Below are 20,650 nucleotides of genomic sequence, written 5' to 3'. Positions count from 1 at the left end.
TGCTTCCTCCTCCACTGTCTGACAAAACACACACACTGCCACCTTATATACAGCTTACTGATCCAGCACTGCTTCCTCCTCCACTATCTGACAAGACACACACTGTCACCTTATATACAGCTTACTGATCCAGCGCTGCTTCCTCCTCCACTATCTGACAAGACGCACACTGCCACCCTATATACAGCTTACTGATCCAGCGCTGCTTCCTCCTCCACTATCTGACAACACACTGTCACCTTATATACAGCTTACTGATCCAGCACTGCTTCCTCCTCCACTGTCTGACAAGACACACTGTCACCTTATATACAGCTCACTGATCCAGTGCTGCTTCCTCCTCCACTACCTGACAAGACACACAGTGTCCCCTCATATACAGCTTACTGACCCAGCACTGCTTCCTCCTCCACTATCTGACAAGACACACGCTGTCACCTTATATACAGCTTACTGATCCAGCGCTGCTTCCTCCTCCGCTATCTGACAAGACACACACTGTCACCTTATATACAGCTATTGATCCAGCACTGCTTCCTCCTCCACTATCTGACAAGACACACACTGTCACCTTATATACAGCTTACTGATCCAGTGCTGCTTCCTCCTCCACTATCTGACAAGACACACACTGTCACCTTATATACAGCTTACTGATCCAGCGCTGCTTCCTCCTCCACTGTCTGACAAAACACACACACTGCCACCTTATATACAGCTTACTGATCCAGCACTGCTTCCTCCTCCACTATCTGACAAGACACACACTGTCACCTTATATACAGCTTACTGATCCAGCGCTGCTTCCTCCTCCACTATCTGACAAGACGCACACTGCCACCCTATATACAGCTTACTGATCCAGCACTGCTTCCTCCTCCACTGTCTGACAAGACACACTGTCACCTTATATACAGCTCACTGATCCAGTGCTGCTTCCTCCTCCACTACCTGACAAGACACACAGTGTCCCCTCATATACAGCTTACTGACCCAGCACTGCTTCCTCCTCCACTATCTGACAAGACACACGCTGTCACCTTATATACAGCTTACTGATCCAGCGCTGCTTCCTCCTCCACTACCTGACAAGACACACACTGCCACCTTATATACAGCTCACTGATCCAGCGCTGCTTCCTCCTCCACGATCTGACAAGACACACGGTGTCACCTTATATACAGCTTACTGATCCAGCGCTGCTTCCTCCTCCACTACCTGACAAGACACACACTGCCACCTTATATACAGCTCACTGATCCAGCGCTGCTTCCTCCTCCACTATCTGACAAGACACACACTGTCACCTTATATACAGCTTACTGATCCAGCGCTGCTTCCTCCTCCACTATCTGACAAGACGCACACTGCCACCCTATATACAGCTTACTGATCCAGCGCTGCTTCCTCCTCCACTATCTGACAACACACTGTCACCTTATATACAGCTTACTGATCCAGCACTGCTTCCTCCTCCACTGTCTGACAAGACACACTGTCACCTTATATACAGCTCACTGATCCAGTGCTGCTTCCTCCTCCACTACCTGACAAGACACACAGTGTCCCCTCATATACAGCTTACTGACCCAGCACTGCTTCCTCCTCCACTATCTGACAAGACACACGCTGTCACCTTATATACAGCTTACTGATCCAGCGCTGCTTCCTCCTCCGCTATCTGACAAGACACACACTGTCACCTTATATACAGCTATTGATCCAGCACTGCTTCCTCCTCCACTATCTGACAAGACACACACTGTCACCTTATATACAGCTTACTGATCCAGTGCTGCTTCCTCCTCCACTATCTGACAAGACACACACTGTCACCTTATATACAGCTTACTGATCCAGCGCTGCTTCCTCCTCCACTGTCTGACAAAACACACACACTGCCACCTTATATACAGCTTACTGATCCAGCACTGCTTCCTCCTCCACTATCTGACAAGACACACAGTGTCCCCTCATATACAGCTTACTGACCCAGCACTGCTTCCTCCTCCACTATCTGACAAGACACACGCTGTCACCTTATATACAGCTTACTGATCCAGCGCTGCTTCCTCCTCCGCTATCTGACAAGACACACACTGTCACCTTATATACAGCTTACTGATCCAGCACTGCTTCCTCCTCCACTATCTGACAAGACACACACTGTCACCTTATATACAGCTACTGATCCAGCACTGCTTCCTCCTCCACTATCTCACAAGACACACACTGTCACCTTCTATACAGCTTACTGACCCAGCCCTGCGTCGTCCTCCACTATTCGACAAGACACACACTGTCACCTTATATACAGCTTACTGATCCAGCACTGCTTCCTCCTCCACTATCTGACAAGACACACACTGTCACCTTATATACAGCTTACTGATCCAGCGCTGCTTCCTCCTCCACTATCTGACAAGACACACGCTGTCACCTTATATACAGCTTACTGATCCAGCGCTGCTTCCTCCTCCACTATCTGACAAGACACACGCTGTCACCTTATATACAGCTTACTGATCCAGCGCTGCTTCCTCCTCCGCTATCTGACAAGACACATACTGTCACCTTATATACAGCTTACTGATCCAGCACTGCTTCCTCCTCCACTATCTAACAAGACACACGGTCACCTTATATACAGCTTACTGATCCAGCGCTGCTTCCTCCTCCACTATCTGACAAGACACACACTGTCACCTTATATACAGCTTACTGATCCAGCGCTGCTTCCTCCTCCACTATCTGACAAGACGCACACTGTCACCTTGTATACAGCTTACTGATCCAGCGCTGCTTCCTCCTCCACTACCTGACAAGACACACACACTGTCACCTTATATACAGCTTACTGATCCAGCGCTGCTTCCTCCTCCACTATCTGACAAGACACACACTGTCACCTTATATACAGCTTACTGATCCAGCGCTGCTTCCTCCTCCACTATCTGACAAGACACAGTGTCTCCTTATATACAGCTTACTGACCCAGCACTGCTTCCTCCTCCACTATCTGACAAGACACACTGTCACCTTATATACAGCTTACTGATCCAGCGCTACTTCCTCCTCCACTATCTGACAAGACACACGCTGCCACTTTATATACAGCTTACTGATCCAGCGTTGCTTCCTCCTCCACTATCTGACAAGACACACTGTCACCTTATATACAGCTTACTGATCCAGCGCTGCTTCCTCCTCCACTATCTGACAAGACACACACTTTCACCTTATATACAGCTTACTGATCCAGCGCTGCTTCCTCTTCCACTATCTGACAAGACACACGCTGTCACCTTATATACAGCTTACTGAACCAGCGCTGCTTCCTCCTCCGCTATCTGACAAGACACATACTGTCGCCTTATATACAGCTTACTGATCCAGCGCTGATTCCTCCTCCACTATCTGACAAGACACACGGTGTCACCTTATATACAGCTTACTGACCCAGCGCTGCTTCCTCCTCCACTATCTGACAAGACACACACTATCATTTTATATACAGCTTACTGATCCAGCGCTGCTTCCTCCTCCACTGTCTGACAAGACACAGCACTATCACCTCATATACAGCTTACTGATCCAGTGCTGCTTCCTCCTCCAGTAGCTGACAAGACACAAACTGTCACCTTATATACAGCTTACTGATCCAGCGCTGCTTCCTCCTCCTCTATCTGACAAGACACACTGTCACCTTATATACAGCTTACTGATCCAGCACTGCTTCCTCCTCCACTCTCTGACAAGACACATACTGTCACCTTATATACAGCTTACTGATCCAGCGCTGCTTCCTCCTCCGCTATCTGACAAGACACATACTGTCGCCTTATATACAGCTTACTGATCCAGCGCTGCTTCTTCTTCCACTATCTGACAAGACACACTGTCACCTTATATACAGCTTACTGATCCAGCGCTGCTTCCTCCTCCACTATCTGACAAGACACACACTGTCACCTTATATACAGCTAACTGATTCAGCGCTGCTTCCTCCTCCACTATCTGACAAGACACACGCTGTCACCTTATATACAGCTTACTGATCCAGCGCTGCTTCCTCCTCCGCTATCTGACAAGACACATACTGTCGCCTTATATACAGCTTACTGATCCAGCGCTGCTTCCTCTTCCACTATCTGACAAGACACACTGTCACCTTATATACAGCTTACTGATCCAGCGCTGCTTCCTCCTCCACTATCTGACAAGACACACACTGTCACCTTATATACAGCTCACTGATCCAGCGCTGCTTCCTCCTCCGCTATCTGACAAGACACACACTGTCACCTTATATACAGCTTACTGATCCAGCGCTTATTCCTCCTCCACTATCTGACAAGACACAGCACTGTCACCTCATATACAGCTTACTGATCCAGCACTGCTTCCTCCTCCACTACCTGACAAGACACACACTGTCACCTTATATACAGCTTACTGACCCAGTGCTGCTTCCTCCTCCACTATCTGACAAGACACACACTGTCACCTTATATACAGCTCACTGATCCAGCGCTGCTTCCTCCTCCGCTATCTGACAAGACACACACTGTCACCTTATATACAGCTTACTGATCCAGCGCTGCTTCCTCCTCCACTATCTGACAGTACACACACTGCCACCTTATATACAGCTTACTGATCCAGCGCTGCTTCCTCCTCCACTATCTGACAGTACACACACTGCCACCTTATATACAGCTTACTGGCCCAGCGCTGCTTCCTCCTCCACTATCTGACAAGACACACACTGTCACCTTATATACAGCTTACTGATCCAGCGCTGCTTCCTCCTCCACTATCTGACAAGACACACACTGTCACCTTATATACAGCTTACTGATCCAGTGCTGCTTCCTCCTCCACTATCTGACAAGACGCACACTGTCCCCTTATATACAGCTTACTGATCCAGCGCTGCTTCCTCCTCCACTATCTGACAAGACGCACACTGTCCCCTTATATACAACTTACTGGCCCAGCGCTGCTTCCTCCTCCACTATCTGACAAGACACAGCACTGTCACCTCATATACAGCTTACTGATCCAGCACTGCTTCCTCCTCCACTACCTGACAAGACACATACTGTCACCTTATATACAGCTTACTGATCCAGCGCTGATTCCTCCTCCACTATCTGACAAGACACACTGTCACCTTATATACAGCTTACTGATCCAGCGCTGCTTCCTCCTCCACTATCTGACAAGACGCACACTGTCCCCTTATATACAGCTTACTGATCCAGCGCTGCTTCCTCCTCCACTATCTGACAAGACACACACTGTCACCTTATATACAGCTTACTGATCCAGCGCTGCTTCCTCCTCCACTATCTGACAACACACACTGTCACCTTATATACAGCTTACTGATCCAGCACTGCTTCCTCCTCCACTATCTGACAAGACACACACTGTCACCTTATATACAGCTCACTGATCCAGCACTGCTTCCTCCTCCACTATCTGACAAGACACACACTGTCACCTTATATACAGCTTACTGATCCAGCGCTGCTTCCTCCTCCACTATCTGACAAGACGCACGCTGTCACCTCATACACAGCTTACTGATCCAGCACTGCTTCCTCCTCCACTACCTGACATTATACACACACCTCATATACAGCTTACTAATAATGTGTTTTATAGGCTTTCCTAATGTTTTACATTGTATGGCACAATTAGATTTCTTGTTACTTTATTGATAATAAATAATAACTAGGGGGTCATAGAACTGCTCACAGTCTTTACATTTGCAATTTGCTGTGTGATCTTATTTGTTCTATGATAAATAGGAGGTTGTAAAACAGTGTGTAATTTTCAGCCTCGCATTTTTAACAGTGACCATTATTTCTCTTCTTGGTAAAGGTCAGACACCCCTAAGAATGCTGTGTTTGCGGGGAGCATGCAGCTTCTGGCCGGGGTTAAACTCTGCACTGGGAGAGTGCTGACTAATCACCCGCATTATGAGGACAAGACCCTGCGGGACAGGACCATGGAGGTGAGATATTTGGGGGCAACTCATAGCTAACGGTTTGGGGGTATCGGGATTATCATCAGCCTCACATTGTTAATGTAAACGTGTACTTAAAGGATACCCAAAGTGACATGTGACATAATGAGATAGACATGTGTATGTACAGTGACAAGCACACAAATAACTATGCTGTGTTCCTTTTTTTCTTTCTCTGCCTCAAAGAGTTAAATATCAGGTATGTAAGTGGCTGACTCAGTCCTGACTCAGACAGGAAGTGAGTACAGTGTGACCCTCACTGATAAGAAATTCCAACTATAAAACACTTTCCTAGCAGAAAATGGCTTCTGAGAGCAGGAAAGAGATCAAAAGGGTCAATAGTTCCTAGATTTTAGCTCTTGCATACATACATGAATGTGTCATTGAGCAAAAACAATAAAACAGTTAAAACTTAAAAATTAGTTTTAAACATAAAATAATACTGGGGAATATCTTAAAAAGTCATTTTTAGGAGAAGGAAAATAGATACAATTGTTTATTTCATTAGTTTATTTTCGCCTCGGGTGTCCTTTAAAGCGGACCTGAACTCAGAACACCTTCTCTGCTCTAAAAGATAAGCAGCAGCATAATGACCTTTAAAGAAAAAACATTCCTTTGTTACAGCTTATAGGGCACCTACAGAGATGCTGCATTGTGGTTACTTCCTGGTATCCTGAGAGCATAGAAAGGGTTAACCTCCTGCTTACATATTAGTTCAAACCTCTGCAGAAAGCTTGCTCAAATTACACTGGCTCATTAATTGCTGATAAGAGAGAATTAGACAGGCTGTTCTTTATAAACACACAAGAGAGATTTCTCTGTGTTTTTTCTTCTCTCCTGTGCAAGAGTACAGGTCCGCTTTAAAGGGATCCTTCAGCGAGAGGGATACAGAGGCTGCCATATTTATTTCCTCTTAAAAAAATACCAGTTACCTGGCAGTCCTGCTGATTAGTAGGGGCTAAATCACACACCTGAAACAAGCATGTAGCTTTTTTAGCAAAAACATCTGATCTGCATGCTTGTTCAGGGTCTATGGCTAAAAGTACAAGAGTCAGATTATCAGCAGGGCAGATGGGTAACGAGAAGTGTTTACATTTTAAAGAAGTATGTCAGCCTGAATATTCCTCCCTCTCTCAGGTTTCCTTTAAGGTACGTAGACACACGTGTGAAGATTATTTTCCCCAAGCATCGATCTCTTGGGTGTCAGATCAAAGAAAAGTGTCATAGTTCTGTTGCTATGGGTGATTGAGGTGGGACAATGACAGGGCGCATGATTCCAGTGGGAGGGGTAAGGGGAGGAACAATGAGCTCAGCCTGGAGCATGCATGTTAAAATCTGGGGCCAGATCTGGCCTGCAGAACCATCAAATTTGGCCCACAAGGGGTTTCCCCACTTTGCATTATGTTTGGCCCACTCTAGACCACCAGAGAAGCTATATTAGGAGTAAAGCTCTAGTTCACCAGGGAAGCCATATGAGGGAGGGGCACTTGACACCAGGGAACTGCATATGGGAGGGAGAGAAGCCACTAGAAACCAGGGAACTGTCTAAGGGAGGGAGGAGGAAGGCACTAGACTCCAAGGAACTGTATATGGGAGGGAGGGGAGCCACTAGATACCAGGGAACCGTATATGGAAGGGAGGGAAGCCACTAGACACCAGGAAACTGTAAAGGGTAGGGGGTCAATAGACACCAGGGAACTGACTAGCAGAAGGGGCCATTAGACACTAGGGAGCTTAATAAGGCAGGGAGGTGGCCACTAGACATTGAAGTTGACCCACGACTTGGTCACTGTCTTTAATTTTGGCCCACTTTCTATTTGAGTTTGACACCTCTGGCCTAGAGGATCCGGCACTCCAGATGTCTCATTAGGTTCCAAGCAGAGACTGTCCTAAGCGGCTGAGAACACGCTAGCCTGTGCACCAGCTTTAAGTGTAAAGGGGAAATAGTCATATTATTTTATGGTCAAATTATCATTAGTTATGTCAGCTAGTGTTAATCTGAACTTGTGCATTCAGTTTTTTTTAAATTACTTAATTTAAAGTGGCACTGAAGCGAAAAAAATAAATTATTATATAATGAATTGGTTGTGTAGTACTGATAATTACTAGAACTTTTGTAGAAAAGAACATATTCTCATATTTTTATTTTTATATTTCATCATATTATATAGTTTTTGTTTTTTTTAACAGAGTAACCAAGCAGCTCGGGGTGACCCAAACCACTAGGAATGTATAGGGGGAGAAAAGAGACAGAAAAGTCCTCCTACTAATAAGCAAAGCTTGGTGAAATTTGCCTTCTTAAAACAGAAGGTAATTTGCAATAACTCAGCTATAAGTGAACATTTGTGGTTACCCACAATGCACCACTACTGAATATGCAAATTATCCCCTTTCGCCCCTGTAAGCAAAGCAAGCATCCAGAACCGCTGGTGTATAGCAAGCTTATAGCTTTAAATATTACACAGCCACACCAACCCCACATGTAGACAGCCTGTTTCGGGCTTTTGGCCCTCATCAGTACATGGCAGATATAACATTGCATCATTCTCTAATATTTGCAGTTTACACACTACACTCATTATTTTAAATGATTTCACAGAGCAGGCCGGTGAACTTTTGAACTTTCCTCAGCAGAAAAAAAAACAGACAGAAACTTGAGATAATAAGCTTCAGAAGACAGAGCTCTCTGCAACTTTGAAAGTCGGAGAGATCAGTGGCTCTTTTGCATAGATAACAACTGGAGTTTCTTAACTCTTCCTGTACTGGAAACAATATTAGACTCATATCTCTGCTATTAATGTTTTATTTCTTAGCTGTACTACCAATGTAAATCATTATATCATAAGTTTTTTTTTCACTTCAGATTCCCTTTAAATTAATTAGCCAACTTTTAGTGTAAGCAGGCTTTATTAATATGATCTGAATATTCATATTGAATATTACATGCAAGCATAGTTTTCATTGTAGCACCTTGTTGTTGTGCAAAGACTCTTGTGTTCTGCTTTCTGAGCATCACTGTTACTTCTGAGTGCTGCAGTTTTGAAGGACGCCCTTTTAGCTTTACTTACATGTCATAATTTAGCTACAGGAGGGGAGGGGACTCCTTATGAAATGTCGCCACTAGGTATGGTCAATGAGATGATCATAGTTGCAAAATGTATGCAGCATTAAAATGTATGCAGCATTAAAATTGGCCAGTCATATCCTGCTGAGATTAAGATCAGTCCGTTTTCAAGCTTTATACATTTGTGTACATGATTTGCATACTCCTGCATCAACCCGGAATATTTGCATCTCATTCACCAACCCTGATGCTGGGAACACATGATGCAATTTCCCCCCCGATCGACGGGTGATCGGACATGTACACGCAGCACAACTTCCTGTCCAAACTGCTCCCGATCGTTTGAGGAATCAATTTTCCAATGATAACTTTGCAAAATCGATCCCTTTCTCAAATCGGAAACAGATCAGACATGTCAGAAATAATCGTCCGATACCCGCCGATTGGTCGGAAAATTGCATCGTGTGATCCCAGCATGACACGCAAAATGGAGCATCTTGTAAGTCTGGTGTTCCCTAGAGATGATCAATAAATTGCTAAGTATTCCCGCTCACATGCAAATGTAATGCAAATTGTATACGGCTTAGAATAGGGCCAATCATAATCAGCAGGTACATGTGGCCCCTTTCTAAGCTGCATAGAGTTTGCATGAAATAAGCATACAATAGGGCTGAACGATAAATCGTTTTTCGATCGAAATCGCGATCACGGAAATGACGATTCCGTGATCGCCATGGCAACGATTTTTACCCCCTCTGCATTCAGGCCAGCAGTCCACTGTCCCAGTCTGTTTAGCGGCGGTTTGCGGCGGCTCAGCACCAGCGTTCGTCACTCGTTTTCCGAGTGCAGCTGGCTCACTCTCTCCCCTAACTTCCGCCGAGTGTGTAACCAATCAGTGCAGTGGGCGGCAAACAGTCGCCGCCCACAGGCTCTCACTCGTGCGGCTCACTCCTCCCAACATCTCCGGAGCATTAGCTGGGCGTGCGGCAGACCCCGCCCACAAGGCTGTCAATCACCTTGTATTACGAGCGGCTGACTCCGCCCACATCTGCTCTCACACTCTGTCCCCACGTCTCACTCCTCGCTCCCACCCAGACCTCCACATCATAAGCTGGGGAGGTGGCAGGCTGAGTCTTCTGATTGTTGACAATCACCTTTTGTGATTTGTGTCACTTAAGTGGTGTGATGGGCAGCAGACTGGCTCTCACTAGGCAACTCCCTCCTCCCCTGTGCTTAAACATCATTTGCTAGGCGGGCAGCAGACTCCGCCCACATGCCAATCAAACTGTAACATGGGCAGCAGACTCCGCCCAAACTCCTGTCATTCAAGCCTCTGCTACGCTGCACAGTGTGTCAGCGTGATAATGACTGCTGTGTGACTGACTGGTGTTCTTTCTGCATTCTGCAAAGCTGCAGTGGGGATACTGTGAAACTAAGGTGCTATTCCTTAGCTGTTCCTTAGTTACTGTGCACATTGTTAAATTAGTGATAAAGCTTGATTTGAAGAAAATCGTGAATCGAAATCGCAATTTCTGACAGAAATCGTGTGATTCAATCTTTTCCCAAAATCGTTCAGGCCTAGTATACAAGGTGGAATCCGGAGACTCTTACTGCCCATCTGTAGGTAAAAGCATGCAGGCAGCCAGGAGCATTATGCACGGTAGTAACGCTTCCAGGCACGGGAGCGTGGCAGGAGCGTGCGCAGAAGTGTACGCCTGGCTGCGACTGGCCAGATTACTGGGGTGGATTACAAGACAACGGAGCGTACAAAGAGGACGGCAAGGGAGTCCACACACCTCATGGGGCTGGAGGAAGCCTCAGGTGAGCATAAATACACCTATTATAGATGACGCAGGTATACTTACCTTGGGAGGGGAAAGCCTCAGGATCCCAATGAGGCTTCCCCCTCCCCTGTAGCTGTGGGGAATCCAGCGCTGGCTCCCCTGAAGCCTCCCCCGACAAGTTGTGATAAGTTTACCTCTCCGGGATCCTGCGCAGGCGCAATAGCGGCTTCCTGTTTAGGCTAGACGGAAATAGCCGAGCCTGATTGTATCCACTCTACTGCGCAGGCGCAAAAGGACCGCGTCTAGGCAGTACAGTGGATCCAATCAGGTCAGCTATTTCCGCCTTACCCGAACAGAAAGCGGCTCATGTGCCTGCGCAGGATCGCGGTAGGTAAATATTTACCTCGCCGCGGTTTGGGGCGCTGGATTGCTGGGACACCGGAGGACCGGGGAAGCCTCATTAGGATCTAGAAGCTTCCCCCTCCCAAGGTAAGTATCCCCCAGAGGGTTTCTTTATTACAGATTTTCTTTAAAGAGTACCTGAGACAAATAGAACATAAGCATTTATTTACACTTATCTGGGGCTTCCTCCAGCCTCATATAGTCCATCTGCTCTGTCGGTGTACTCCCGATTCCCCCCCCCCCCCCCCTCGTTCTCCCGCAGTGTGGGCCAGTAGATTCCCTGCGCATGTGTGGTCCTGGCAGCGCGCACCCCTGATCGTTCTGCGCATGCACAGTTTACAAGGACTGTAAGGCTACGTTTCCACTGTAGCGTGACATTTTCGCCTGCAAAAAAATCGTATAAGATTTATCTGATTGGGGACAATTTGCATGCAAGACCACGCATGTGCAGTGGCCCACAACCCGGCTGGATCATGGGCTCCACTGCAGCAGAGGAGGTCAGGAGGACGGGGATCAACGCTGGAAGAAGCCCCAGGTAAGTATAAATCCTTATGTTCCTTTGTTTTACATTCTCTTTAATGAGAACCTTTTTTTTTTTCTTGTTCTTCTTTCTTTCTCTCATTTTGCCTGTTTTTTCTCCATAATCACTATGTTGTGCCTGACTTCTCTCTTACAAGGTCTACCAAGTGTACGCCAAGAGGTCTGGGGAGGAAGTTCACACTATACTGAGGTCGTTCGGCACCGATTACGTCATATTAGAGGACAGTATATGTTACGAGAGGAGACACGGGAGAGGATGCCGCTTGCGAGATCTGCTGGATGTCAACAATGGTCATGTAAGGACAACCAATAGAGTAACACTTTCTACATCCTACTTCACAAGGGACAGTTCATAGCCTTTCCCGGCAAGTATGAGGGTAGAAACACACTAGGCAGAAACGCTAGCGTTGTGGAAAATGCACATAATGTAAGTCAATGGGCTGCATGAAAAAACGCATATGTTTGCGTTCTGTAATGTGGGTTTTTAAAAACGCTGGTCTTGCTGCATGTTTTCTAAAAACGCATCTAAAACACACATAATGAAAGTCAATGGAGAGTCAGAAGTACTGCATTTTAGTGCGTTTGTTTTTTTATGCATTTAAAAAAAAAGTTTGTATTTTTGTTTCCTGTTGACTTCCTAGTGATTTGCATAAAATGTTCCTACCCTCAAGTAGCATTGCTGCAGCCCTCTTCCCCTGCTTCCCCCTCTGCCCTCCAGACTCCACAGCACTGTGTGTCTCAGCATTACTCGCCTGTCTGTGAGCTGAATCCCTGTGATCTGCTCTCTGCACGTCAGGTCTGATCTAAAAATAGACACGACGAAAGTGGATTACAGAGAGCACAGATCAGGCTGATGAGAAGATCACAGTTACGGCATTGCAGATGGGTGAGTAACAATGAGGCACACATTGCGGAGAGAGGAAGCTTCTAGCAGCCACAGCACAGCTGTATTATTCAGTGGCCTTGCATTTTGCATGCATTCGTATGCGATTTCTCTGCATTTTAAAATCTGACAGCAGCTCTTTTTTTTCGTGTAGGACTCATGTTTTAATGCAAGTCAGCGGGAATGCAGAAAAATTGCAGAGAAATCGTGTTTAGCACAAAATAATTGAATGCGATTTCAACATTAATTAATAAAAAATATTTTTATATAATTATTTTATATATAATTATTTTTATATTTAATTTAAAAAAAACACTTACCTATGGAGAGAGAAGGCTCTGGATCCTTATAGAGTCTTCCCGCTCCTCTCACGCTCTGGTTGTTCCTGGGCGGTCACCCATGTAGCAGTCTCTGACCGATCGGTCGAATACTGCTCTGTGCCGTCTTGGGCTCTGTACTGCTCCTGTCTTGTGCGCTCACGCACGCGCAGTACAGAGCCGCCTGTCTTTTGGCACATTCGTGCTCCTGAAGACTTTTCAAGTTTCCCGCGGCAGGGGATACAAACGGGATGACATCGCTGGAACAGGGGGACCGTAGGAGGAATTGGAAGGCTCTATAGGACTCAGAGCCTTCCCTCTTCTTAGGTAAGTATCTGTTTTTTGTTTTCTTTGTGGGTTTACATTAGCTTTAACTTCATTTGTATTATCAGAAAAAATGCTAAGTGAAAATAATAGTATACAGTGTACAGACTGCTGGTAATTGGGAAGCGTTTCTTGACAGATTAGAGTGGGGGAAGGTACAGGGGCTTTAAGGTACCCATAACCTGATGATATGGGCAGCTTTGACAAATTTATCTCTAATCGAATCTGATATAGAGATAAATTTGTTTTTTGTGGATTCTGCCCATACACTACAGGCCGATTCCCGTCCCATTTCAGCATGAAATCTTCAGGCAATCGGCTAAGTCCGCACCACCGCTGCCCCCAATGTATAATGTGCCCCCCATGTGTACATTTATAAATTACCTGTCCTGTAGCAGCCTCCACGCAATGTCCATAATCCTCTGGGCGGCTATCCGTACACGCTACTGGCGCATAGTGTCTGACGTCAGACACTATGCGACGCCATCAGACGCTAAGTGCCAGTAGCGTGAACGGTGAGCTGCCCGGAGGTTACGGAACATCGCACAGAGAATGCAACAGGACAGGTAACGTATAAATGCACACACCGGGCACATTTATACATTGCGACGGGGGTTTCGTTGTCTTGTCGCTCCTTCTGGAAATCGCCGCCGCACACCCAACCCTCCAACTTCGGCCCGACATCCTGCGGCATGCGCGATCGACCATGCGCCCAATTTCCGCCCTGAAATTGGTCGGTTTGTCGGTCGGGCATGCAATTGGCAGCACCAATTTTCATACAATTTGATTATAATAATCGAATTGGATGGTCAATCGGACACCAAGTCACCTGATGTATGGCCACCTTAAGTCACAAATTAATTTAAAAGATGATATTAGGGCAGGAAGCAGTTTGGCAACCACATTGGATTCAGCAGCATTCATTTAGGTGATGACGACACTCATATAGGGGTTAATGGCCACAAGTGAGTTTTTGGCTGGGAATGCATCATTTGGCTGCATCATCTGATGTTCAGATAGTAATAGATTTAGCACCAACCCTCTTAAGACTTCGGTCCCCGTGCTTAGATTAGATGCCAGGGAAGAAGACAATGCTAGATGATTAGTGGTTAGGATTAGGTATTGATTAAAGGGGCCTTTCGTATTTGTCAAGGCATTTTCTGCATGTGAAAATCTGCGTGCGCAATTCTTTTGATTGAATTTTTATGAGCGGTTGTGCAGTTTTTGTTTGCATTTAAATGCAAATTTTTATTTAGTATTTTTTCAGAGAATTTGTATTACTATTTAGATTTATACAGTGTCAGCGTATTACGCAGCGCTGTACAATAAGTAAGGTTACAAAAACTGACAATGGGGTGACAGTCAATACACAACAGACAATAAGCAATGAGGCCCGGTGCACACCAAAAACCGCTAGCAGATCCGCAAAATGCTAGCAGATTTTGAAACGCTTTTTCTTCTTTTTCTGCAGCGTTTCAGCTAGCGTTTTGCGGTTTTGTGTAGCGGTTTTGGTATAGTAGATTTCATGTATTGTTACAGTAAAGCTGTTACTGAACAGCTACTGTAACAAAAAACGCCTGGCAAACCGCTCTGAAGTGCCGTTTTTCAGAGCGGTTTGCGTTTTTCCTATACTTAACATTGAGGCAGAAACGCATCCGCAATCCAAAATCTGCAGCAGCCCGGGAGTATGCGTTTCTGCAAAACGCCTCCCGCTCTGGTGTGCACCAGCCCATTGAAATACATTACCCTAGCAGATCCGCACCCGCAAGCGGATCGCAAACTGCAGCCGAACCGCTCTGGTGTGCACTAGGCCTCAGGGATACAATAGAAGCTTCCAAACAGACGCTGCACCTGAATTGACTACCTGCACAAGTGATTGCAAAACACAAAAAAAACAAATGCACACTCCCAGCTACCTTTATCTGATCAGCAGGCCGCCTATCAGCCAATCAGGTGCAATGGAATACACCATTTGTCTGCCGTATCAAATCTAGCAGGAATTGCATACCGTACATTTAGCAGCATTCAGGTAGGAGGCTTCAGTCGGACGTTTCTATTTTAAAGCGGACCTAAACTTAGAACTTTCTCTCTGCTTTAAAAGACAAGCGACAGCATAATAAATTTTACAGAAAAAAAAATCTTTGTTACAACTTATAGAATTCCAACAGAAATCCTGCAGTGTTTACGTCCTGGAATTCCTGGGAGCACAGAAAGGGTTAACCTCCAGTGTTTACATATTAGCCCAGAACACCTGCACACTTTCAGGCCTCTTTTCCACGGACTGTTGATAGTCAGTGAAAAGCCTCTCAAACTCTCACAACTACTCGATGCTGCCTGGTCACTGCTTCCTGAGCACACAGTTCAACAGTCCGTGGAAAAGAGGCCTCACACAGTTCAGGCACAGCTGACAGCCCTGATTTACACTTGCTGATTACTTGCTGATATCAGCTGATTACACAGGCTGATCTCTCTAAACACGCACAGAGTCAATTTCTTAGCAACTATATGGGCCTGATTCACAAAGTGGTGCTAACCTAGTTAGCACGCCTAAAGACTTGGGGCGTGCTAACTAGGGTGCTAAGTAGTTAGCACGCACCAAGCTAAATCAGTTCGCGCGTTAAGTTTCGCGTTCACGCACTAGGTTTAGCACTGCCCGGTGCGTGTGAAACGGCGCACCCGATGCGCCCAAAACGTTTAGGGCGCATCCAATGCACCGGTTTCGCGCACTGGGAAGCGCTAAACTTAGCGCACGAGTGTGAAACTTTACGCACAAGCGCTAATTAGCGCGCGCAAAGTATCTTTAGGCGTGCTAAGGGGCTTTTCACAAGCGTGCTAGCAGTTAGCACCGCTTTGTGAATCAAGCCCTATGTGTTTTCCTTGTCTGCTGTGCAAGAGTTCAGGTCCCTTTTCAAGCTGTGCATGTTATATGGTGTTATACAGTGGCACGCAATACATATTGTGTCACCATGGTGCGCTCCACCCTGTCACCATAGCAACTCAGAGGCATGTAGTACTGCATTATACTGTATGAAGGAGCAATACATTTACCAGATATCGTTAATAGTGGGCCACATCACTGTTCATCCGTATCTTGTTTTCTTGTTTGCCTTAGACAATGGATGGGGATGGGGACAATGACCCCGATCTACGACCGTCCCCCCACCCCCGCTTCTGCGATGAAATAAAACGAGATTCCCCGGACTACACAAAGTACTTCACCAGGGTCTTCAAGAACAGAACATTCCATGTTTACAGACTGTCCCGGAAATCCAACCCCAAGTAAGAGGACAGGAAGGATGGAGTACGTCGTCCAGAGCTCCTTTTCATTGGTCAGCACGGACTCCGCCTCCCAGAGAGGAGGGATCCGGATTCTCCTTGCCTCCAGACGTACTCACCTCGGCCAGACCAAGTGTTTTCTTATTGTGCGTTTCTATAGTGTTTTTGACTTGAAGGTAGGATCCATTGTACATTGCAGTAATTGTAATGGAGGATGGAGTTGGACAATTACACCTTCCGGACAGACTTGCACAGTTTTAGCCTTGTTTTGCCAAAACCAGGCAGTGCCATAGCGTCTCCCATCATGCTTTGCTAGTTATATAGTTTAGATTTTTTAATAGGATCCATCATGAATAATATGACTGTAGCCATATTAGTGCCCACGTAGCATCATACAATTTAGAATACAGAATGTAATACACAAACAAATTGTGTTTTAGGATTTGCTTTCGGGAGTCATCCTGTCCTTCGTCAGGAAAACAAAACCTTTCACAGTATTGGCTCAATTTCAAAGAAAAAAAAAGTTACATTCGATACTTGACCTTTAGTAAGATTTAGAACGCTGCTTGATAACTAGATCGCCAGCGAAATGCTATAATTCTGGCTTGCATACAGATTGCAGCTTGGAATTACGCCAGTCAATTGCACCTCCTGTAGATTTGGATTGGCCTGAAGACTGGTACACTTGCTAGATTGTTCTCAGCTGAGGTGGCCAGTCTTGGCCAACTCTAGCCTGAATATAGTTGCCCTGATGCGTCACTGAAAGAGCCAGAGTGCCAAGTCATCTCAGCCAACTCCAACTTACCCCTCCCACCGGACACTGCTTCATTGTGCGCTGCACCAGCCATGCCTCTGCCATGGCAACAGGATGCGTCGGGAGGCTGAAACTTGGCAACGCCTCTGTAAGGTACTCAACCCCAAACTGTCGCCAGAGGGATTGTGTCCCACTCCCTGTGGTCAACAATTACTACTTGGCTGTGTGTACACTAATACCAAGCTGCATACAATTTGCAAGCAAGCCCGAATTAGCATTTTGGTTCCTGTCGGTAACCACACTTTGTTGTTCTTTGCAGCGCCTTATTGATTAAAGAGAACCTGTGGACTCTAGTCACAGTGCAGAATGTTACTGGGGCTGTAGTGTTGGAATTACTGGAGAGCACAGTAAGAGGTTTGATGGACAAAATTTTCATTCATGATCGTTTCAGCCAGGGCTATGCAGTCGGTACAAAAATCATCCGACTCCTTAGTTTATGAAACCACCGACTCCATATATCCCGAAAACTCTTTCACTCCGACTCCACAGCCCTTGCAGGGCTATGGAATGGATAGAAAAGTACTCCAAATCCAACTCCTCAGTTTATGAAACCACCGACTCCAACTCCAGGTACCCGAAAATACTGTTAAGGTGCCCATACACTGAGGCTATGTTTCCATTAGTGCGTTGCGATTTCTTTGCGGAAAACATGTAAACGAATTTGCATGCAAATTCGTATGCATATGTATGTGTATTTTTATGCAAAAAATTTGCATATTTTTCCAAATATGCAATCTTAACCATGCCGTGTTTTTTAATTAAAATTTGCGCGAAAACGGATGCAAATTTGCATGGAATATTCGCATGGCGAAAACGCAGGCGTCTTTCCTATTCATTACATTACATGCGCATCGCACACTAAGCTTGCATTGTGCGAATTCTGATGGCTCTGCTGTGCAGAATTTTTCTGCACAGTCCTGAGCGCAGATTCTGTTTGTAGTGGAAACAGGCCCATTGACTTGTATTGTCATGCAAATCTGCATGCAGAAAATGAATGCGAATTTGCATTGGTGGAAACGGGCCATGATAGATTTGCACCAGATGTGAACGAAACATTGATTCCTTTCAGATCAAACTTCGATCAGAGAGCGATTGAATCATTCCACGCACTAGATATTCATAGTTTATAGATTTCAGCATGATATCTATTAAAAACCTTGAACTGCGTTGCACTGCTCGATGTGGTGCGACGCTGTTGGCTGTCCATCTACCGCAGCTCTCGACCTGCTGCCAATTGATAGTTTCCGTCCGAGGCGTTCTATCCATTTGATCGATTTTCAGCTGAAATCTAATTATCGATCGGGCCAGCGAGTTGGGGTATCAATTTCCAACAGATTTGATCAGAGTGACTGAATCTGCAGGGAATCGCTCCATACAAGAAAGCTGTTATGGCCATAATGGATTACTTGGCTTCACCCCCCAGCAAGAAGTCTTCTAGTTCAGTTCCCAGGCTCCTGCCCTCAGGACTGAACTTGCCCCTGAACATGCATGAAATGTCACCAGCTGTGGGGCCAAGCATCTGGCAAAATGACCAAGAATGGTCAAGATTGTCAGACAAAAAATACTGTTTGCATTAGCCTTTAGTTATCCTGAGCACTGTAATATACAGTATAAAGTACTGTCTTGAAAAGGTCTTACCTGACCCCGCCCCTCCCAGCTCCTGACCACTCAAAGGTGTGGCTCTTCACAGAAGTGGACCAATGGGAAGGACAGAGAAGGTGATGTTACACATGACTGTCTGAGGAATGACTGTGGAGATTGGAGAACCTCACGGAGCTCTGAGAAGAGGCTGAGGGCATCTGGGCAGCTTGTGGATCCTACACTACAGCTCCAAGAGCAATTTACACTGTGGCAACAGATTGTGTTTTTTAAAATTTTATCTTGTTTATGTTGTGTTTTTTTTACAAATATCTTATATGTTCCCCCTACAGTTAGCAAGTTAAAGTTCTAAGTACTGCAGTCAGGACCGGTTCAAGGGGCCCTGTGGCCCGGGGCAAACTTCAGTGTTGGGCCCCCCCCCATTACCCCTTTGCTCCCCGGGGCCCTGCTGCAATTACATTAGCAGCGATAATTACCTTATCCCCGTCGGGTGAGCGAGCAGGCAGCGGCTGCACTAGGAGACACGCTGTCTCCCTCCCACTGTATGATCCAGCGCGTGAGCGAGCGGGCAGCAGCTGCACTAGGAGACATGCTGTCTCCCTCCCACTCTATGACCCAGCGTGTGAGTGAGCGGGCAGCGGCTGTACTAGGAGACATGCTGTCTCCCTCCCACTCTATGACCCAGCGCGTCATGTGTAAACACGCACTGGGTCATAGAGTGGGAGGGAGACAGCATGTCTCCTAGTGCAGCCGCTGCCCGCTCACTCACCCAACGGGGATAAAGTAATTATCGCCGCTAATGTAATTGCAGCAGAGCCCCGAGGAGCAGTGCGAGTGGGCAGGCTGGCAGAAGAAAATATTGCAGGGTCGGCGCTGCTGGGGCCCGAGCAAAGGTTGGGGCCCCGGGGCAAATGCCCCTTTTGCCTCTATGGTAGCGCCGGCCCTGACTGCAGTAAACGGCTCCAGGCCAGAAAGGAGGGAGGGATAGGCCAGTTCTGACTGCACATTGCGGTGTTTGTTCACTTATCTCTGAATTATAGCGATAGAAAGTTCAGCCAGGGTACATATGAAATATTTACATGCAATATTTCATTTTTGTTTGTTTTATTAGAACTAAAATTTCTAAAACATTTTAGTACTGAACATAACTGTCGTATACACATTGCATTGGAGAGAAACTGAGTCTGCCATCTTGCTTGCTGTAAAAAAAAAAAAAAAAAAAAAAAAAGTTTCCCAGTTGTAATTCTGATCCTCTGTTCCCAGAATAGCTGCAGAGATCAGGTGATCCAATTTTTCTCTGACCTTTATGACCTGCATGCTTGTTCCAGGGCAGGGACTTAGACGGTGTTAGATGCAGACGGTCAGTATTATAACCAGGAGGCCTCTTTAAGAACCACCATACTTACCATTTTAGGCTACTGGGGTCCAAGAGGCTACAGCTCAATAGCCATGATGGACATTTGTGCCAAATCGTTTTCGGAATCCGTGTCACTGTGCGTAGCGAATGACTGAGGTCTCTCCCTCCTCCTCATTGGAGGTACTGAATCATGGGGGCCACGGATGGAGACTGTGTCTCCTTAAGCATCTGAGCCATCCGCCCACCAGCCAA

General features: G+C 46.1%; 1 protein-coding gene across 2 annotated transcripts in view; it reads left to right on the top strand.

The window, feature by feature from the left end:
* The window catches only part of DPY19L3 (dpy-19 like C-mannosyltransferase 3), a 115,664-nt gene extending 95,960 nt beyond the window's left edge, over positions 1-19,704 (top strand). For both annotated transcript variants that reach the window (XM_068261281.1, XM_068261280.1), the window contains exons 17-19: positions 5,894-6,026; positions 11,966-12,124; positions 16,465-19,704. In XM_068261281.1, the coding sequence (XP_068117382.1) occupies positions 5,894-6,026; positions 11,966-12,124; positions 16,465-16,635 (463 nt within the window). In that variant the 3' untranslated portion in view covers positions 16,636-19,704. The remainder of the gene's footprint in view (positions 1-5,893; positions 6,027-11,965; positions 12,125-16,464) is intronic.
* The last annotated feature ends 946 nt before the right edge of the window (positions 19,705-20,650 follow it).

The sequence above is a fragment of the Hyperolius riggenbachi genome, chromosome 11, assembly GCF_040937935.1.
Source record: "Hyperolius riggenbachi isolate aHypRig1 chromosome 11, aHypRig1.pri, whole genome shotgun sequence".
Classification (NCBI taxonomy): domain Eukaryota; kingdom Metazoa; phylum Chordata; class Amphibia; order Anura; family Hyperoliidae; genus Hyperolius; species Hyperolius riggenbachi.
The sequence above is the reverse complement of the archived record's forward strand: the minus strand, read 5'-3'. Positions and strand labels throughout refer to the sequence as shown.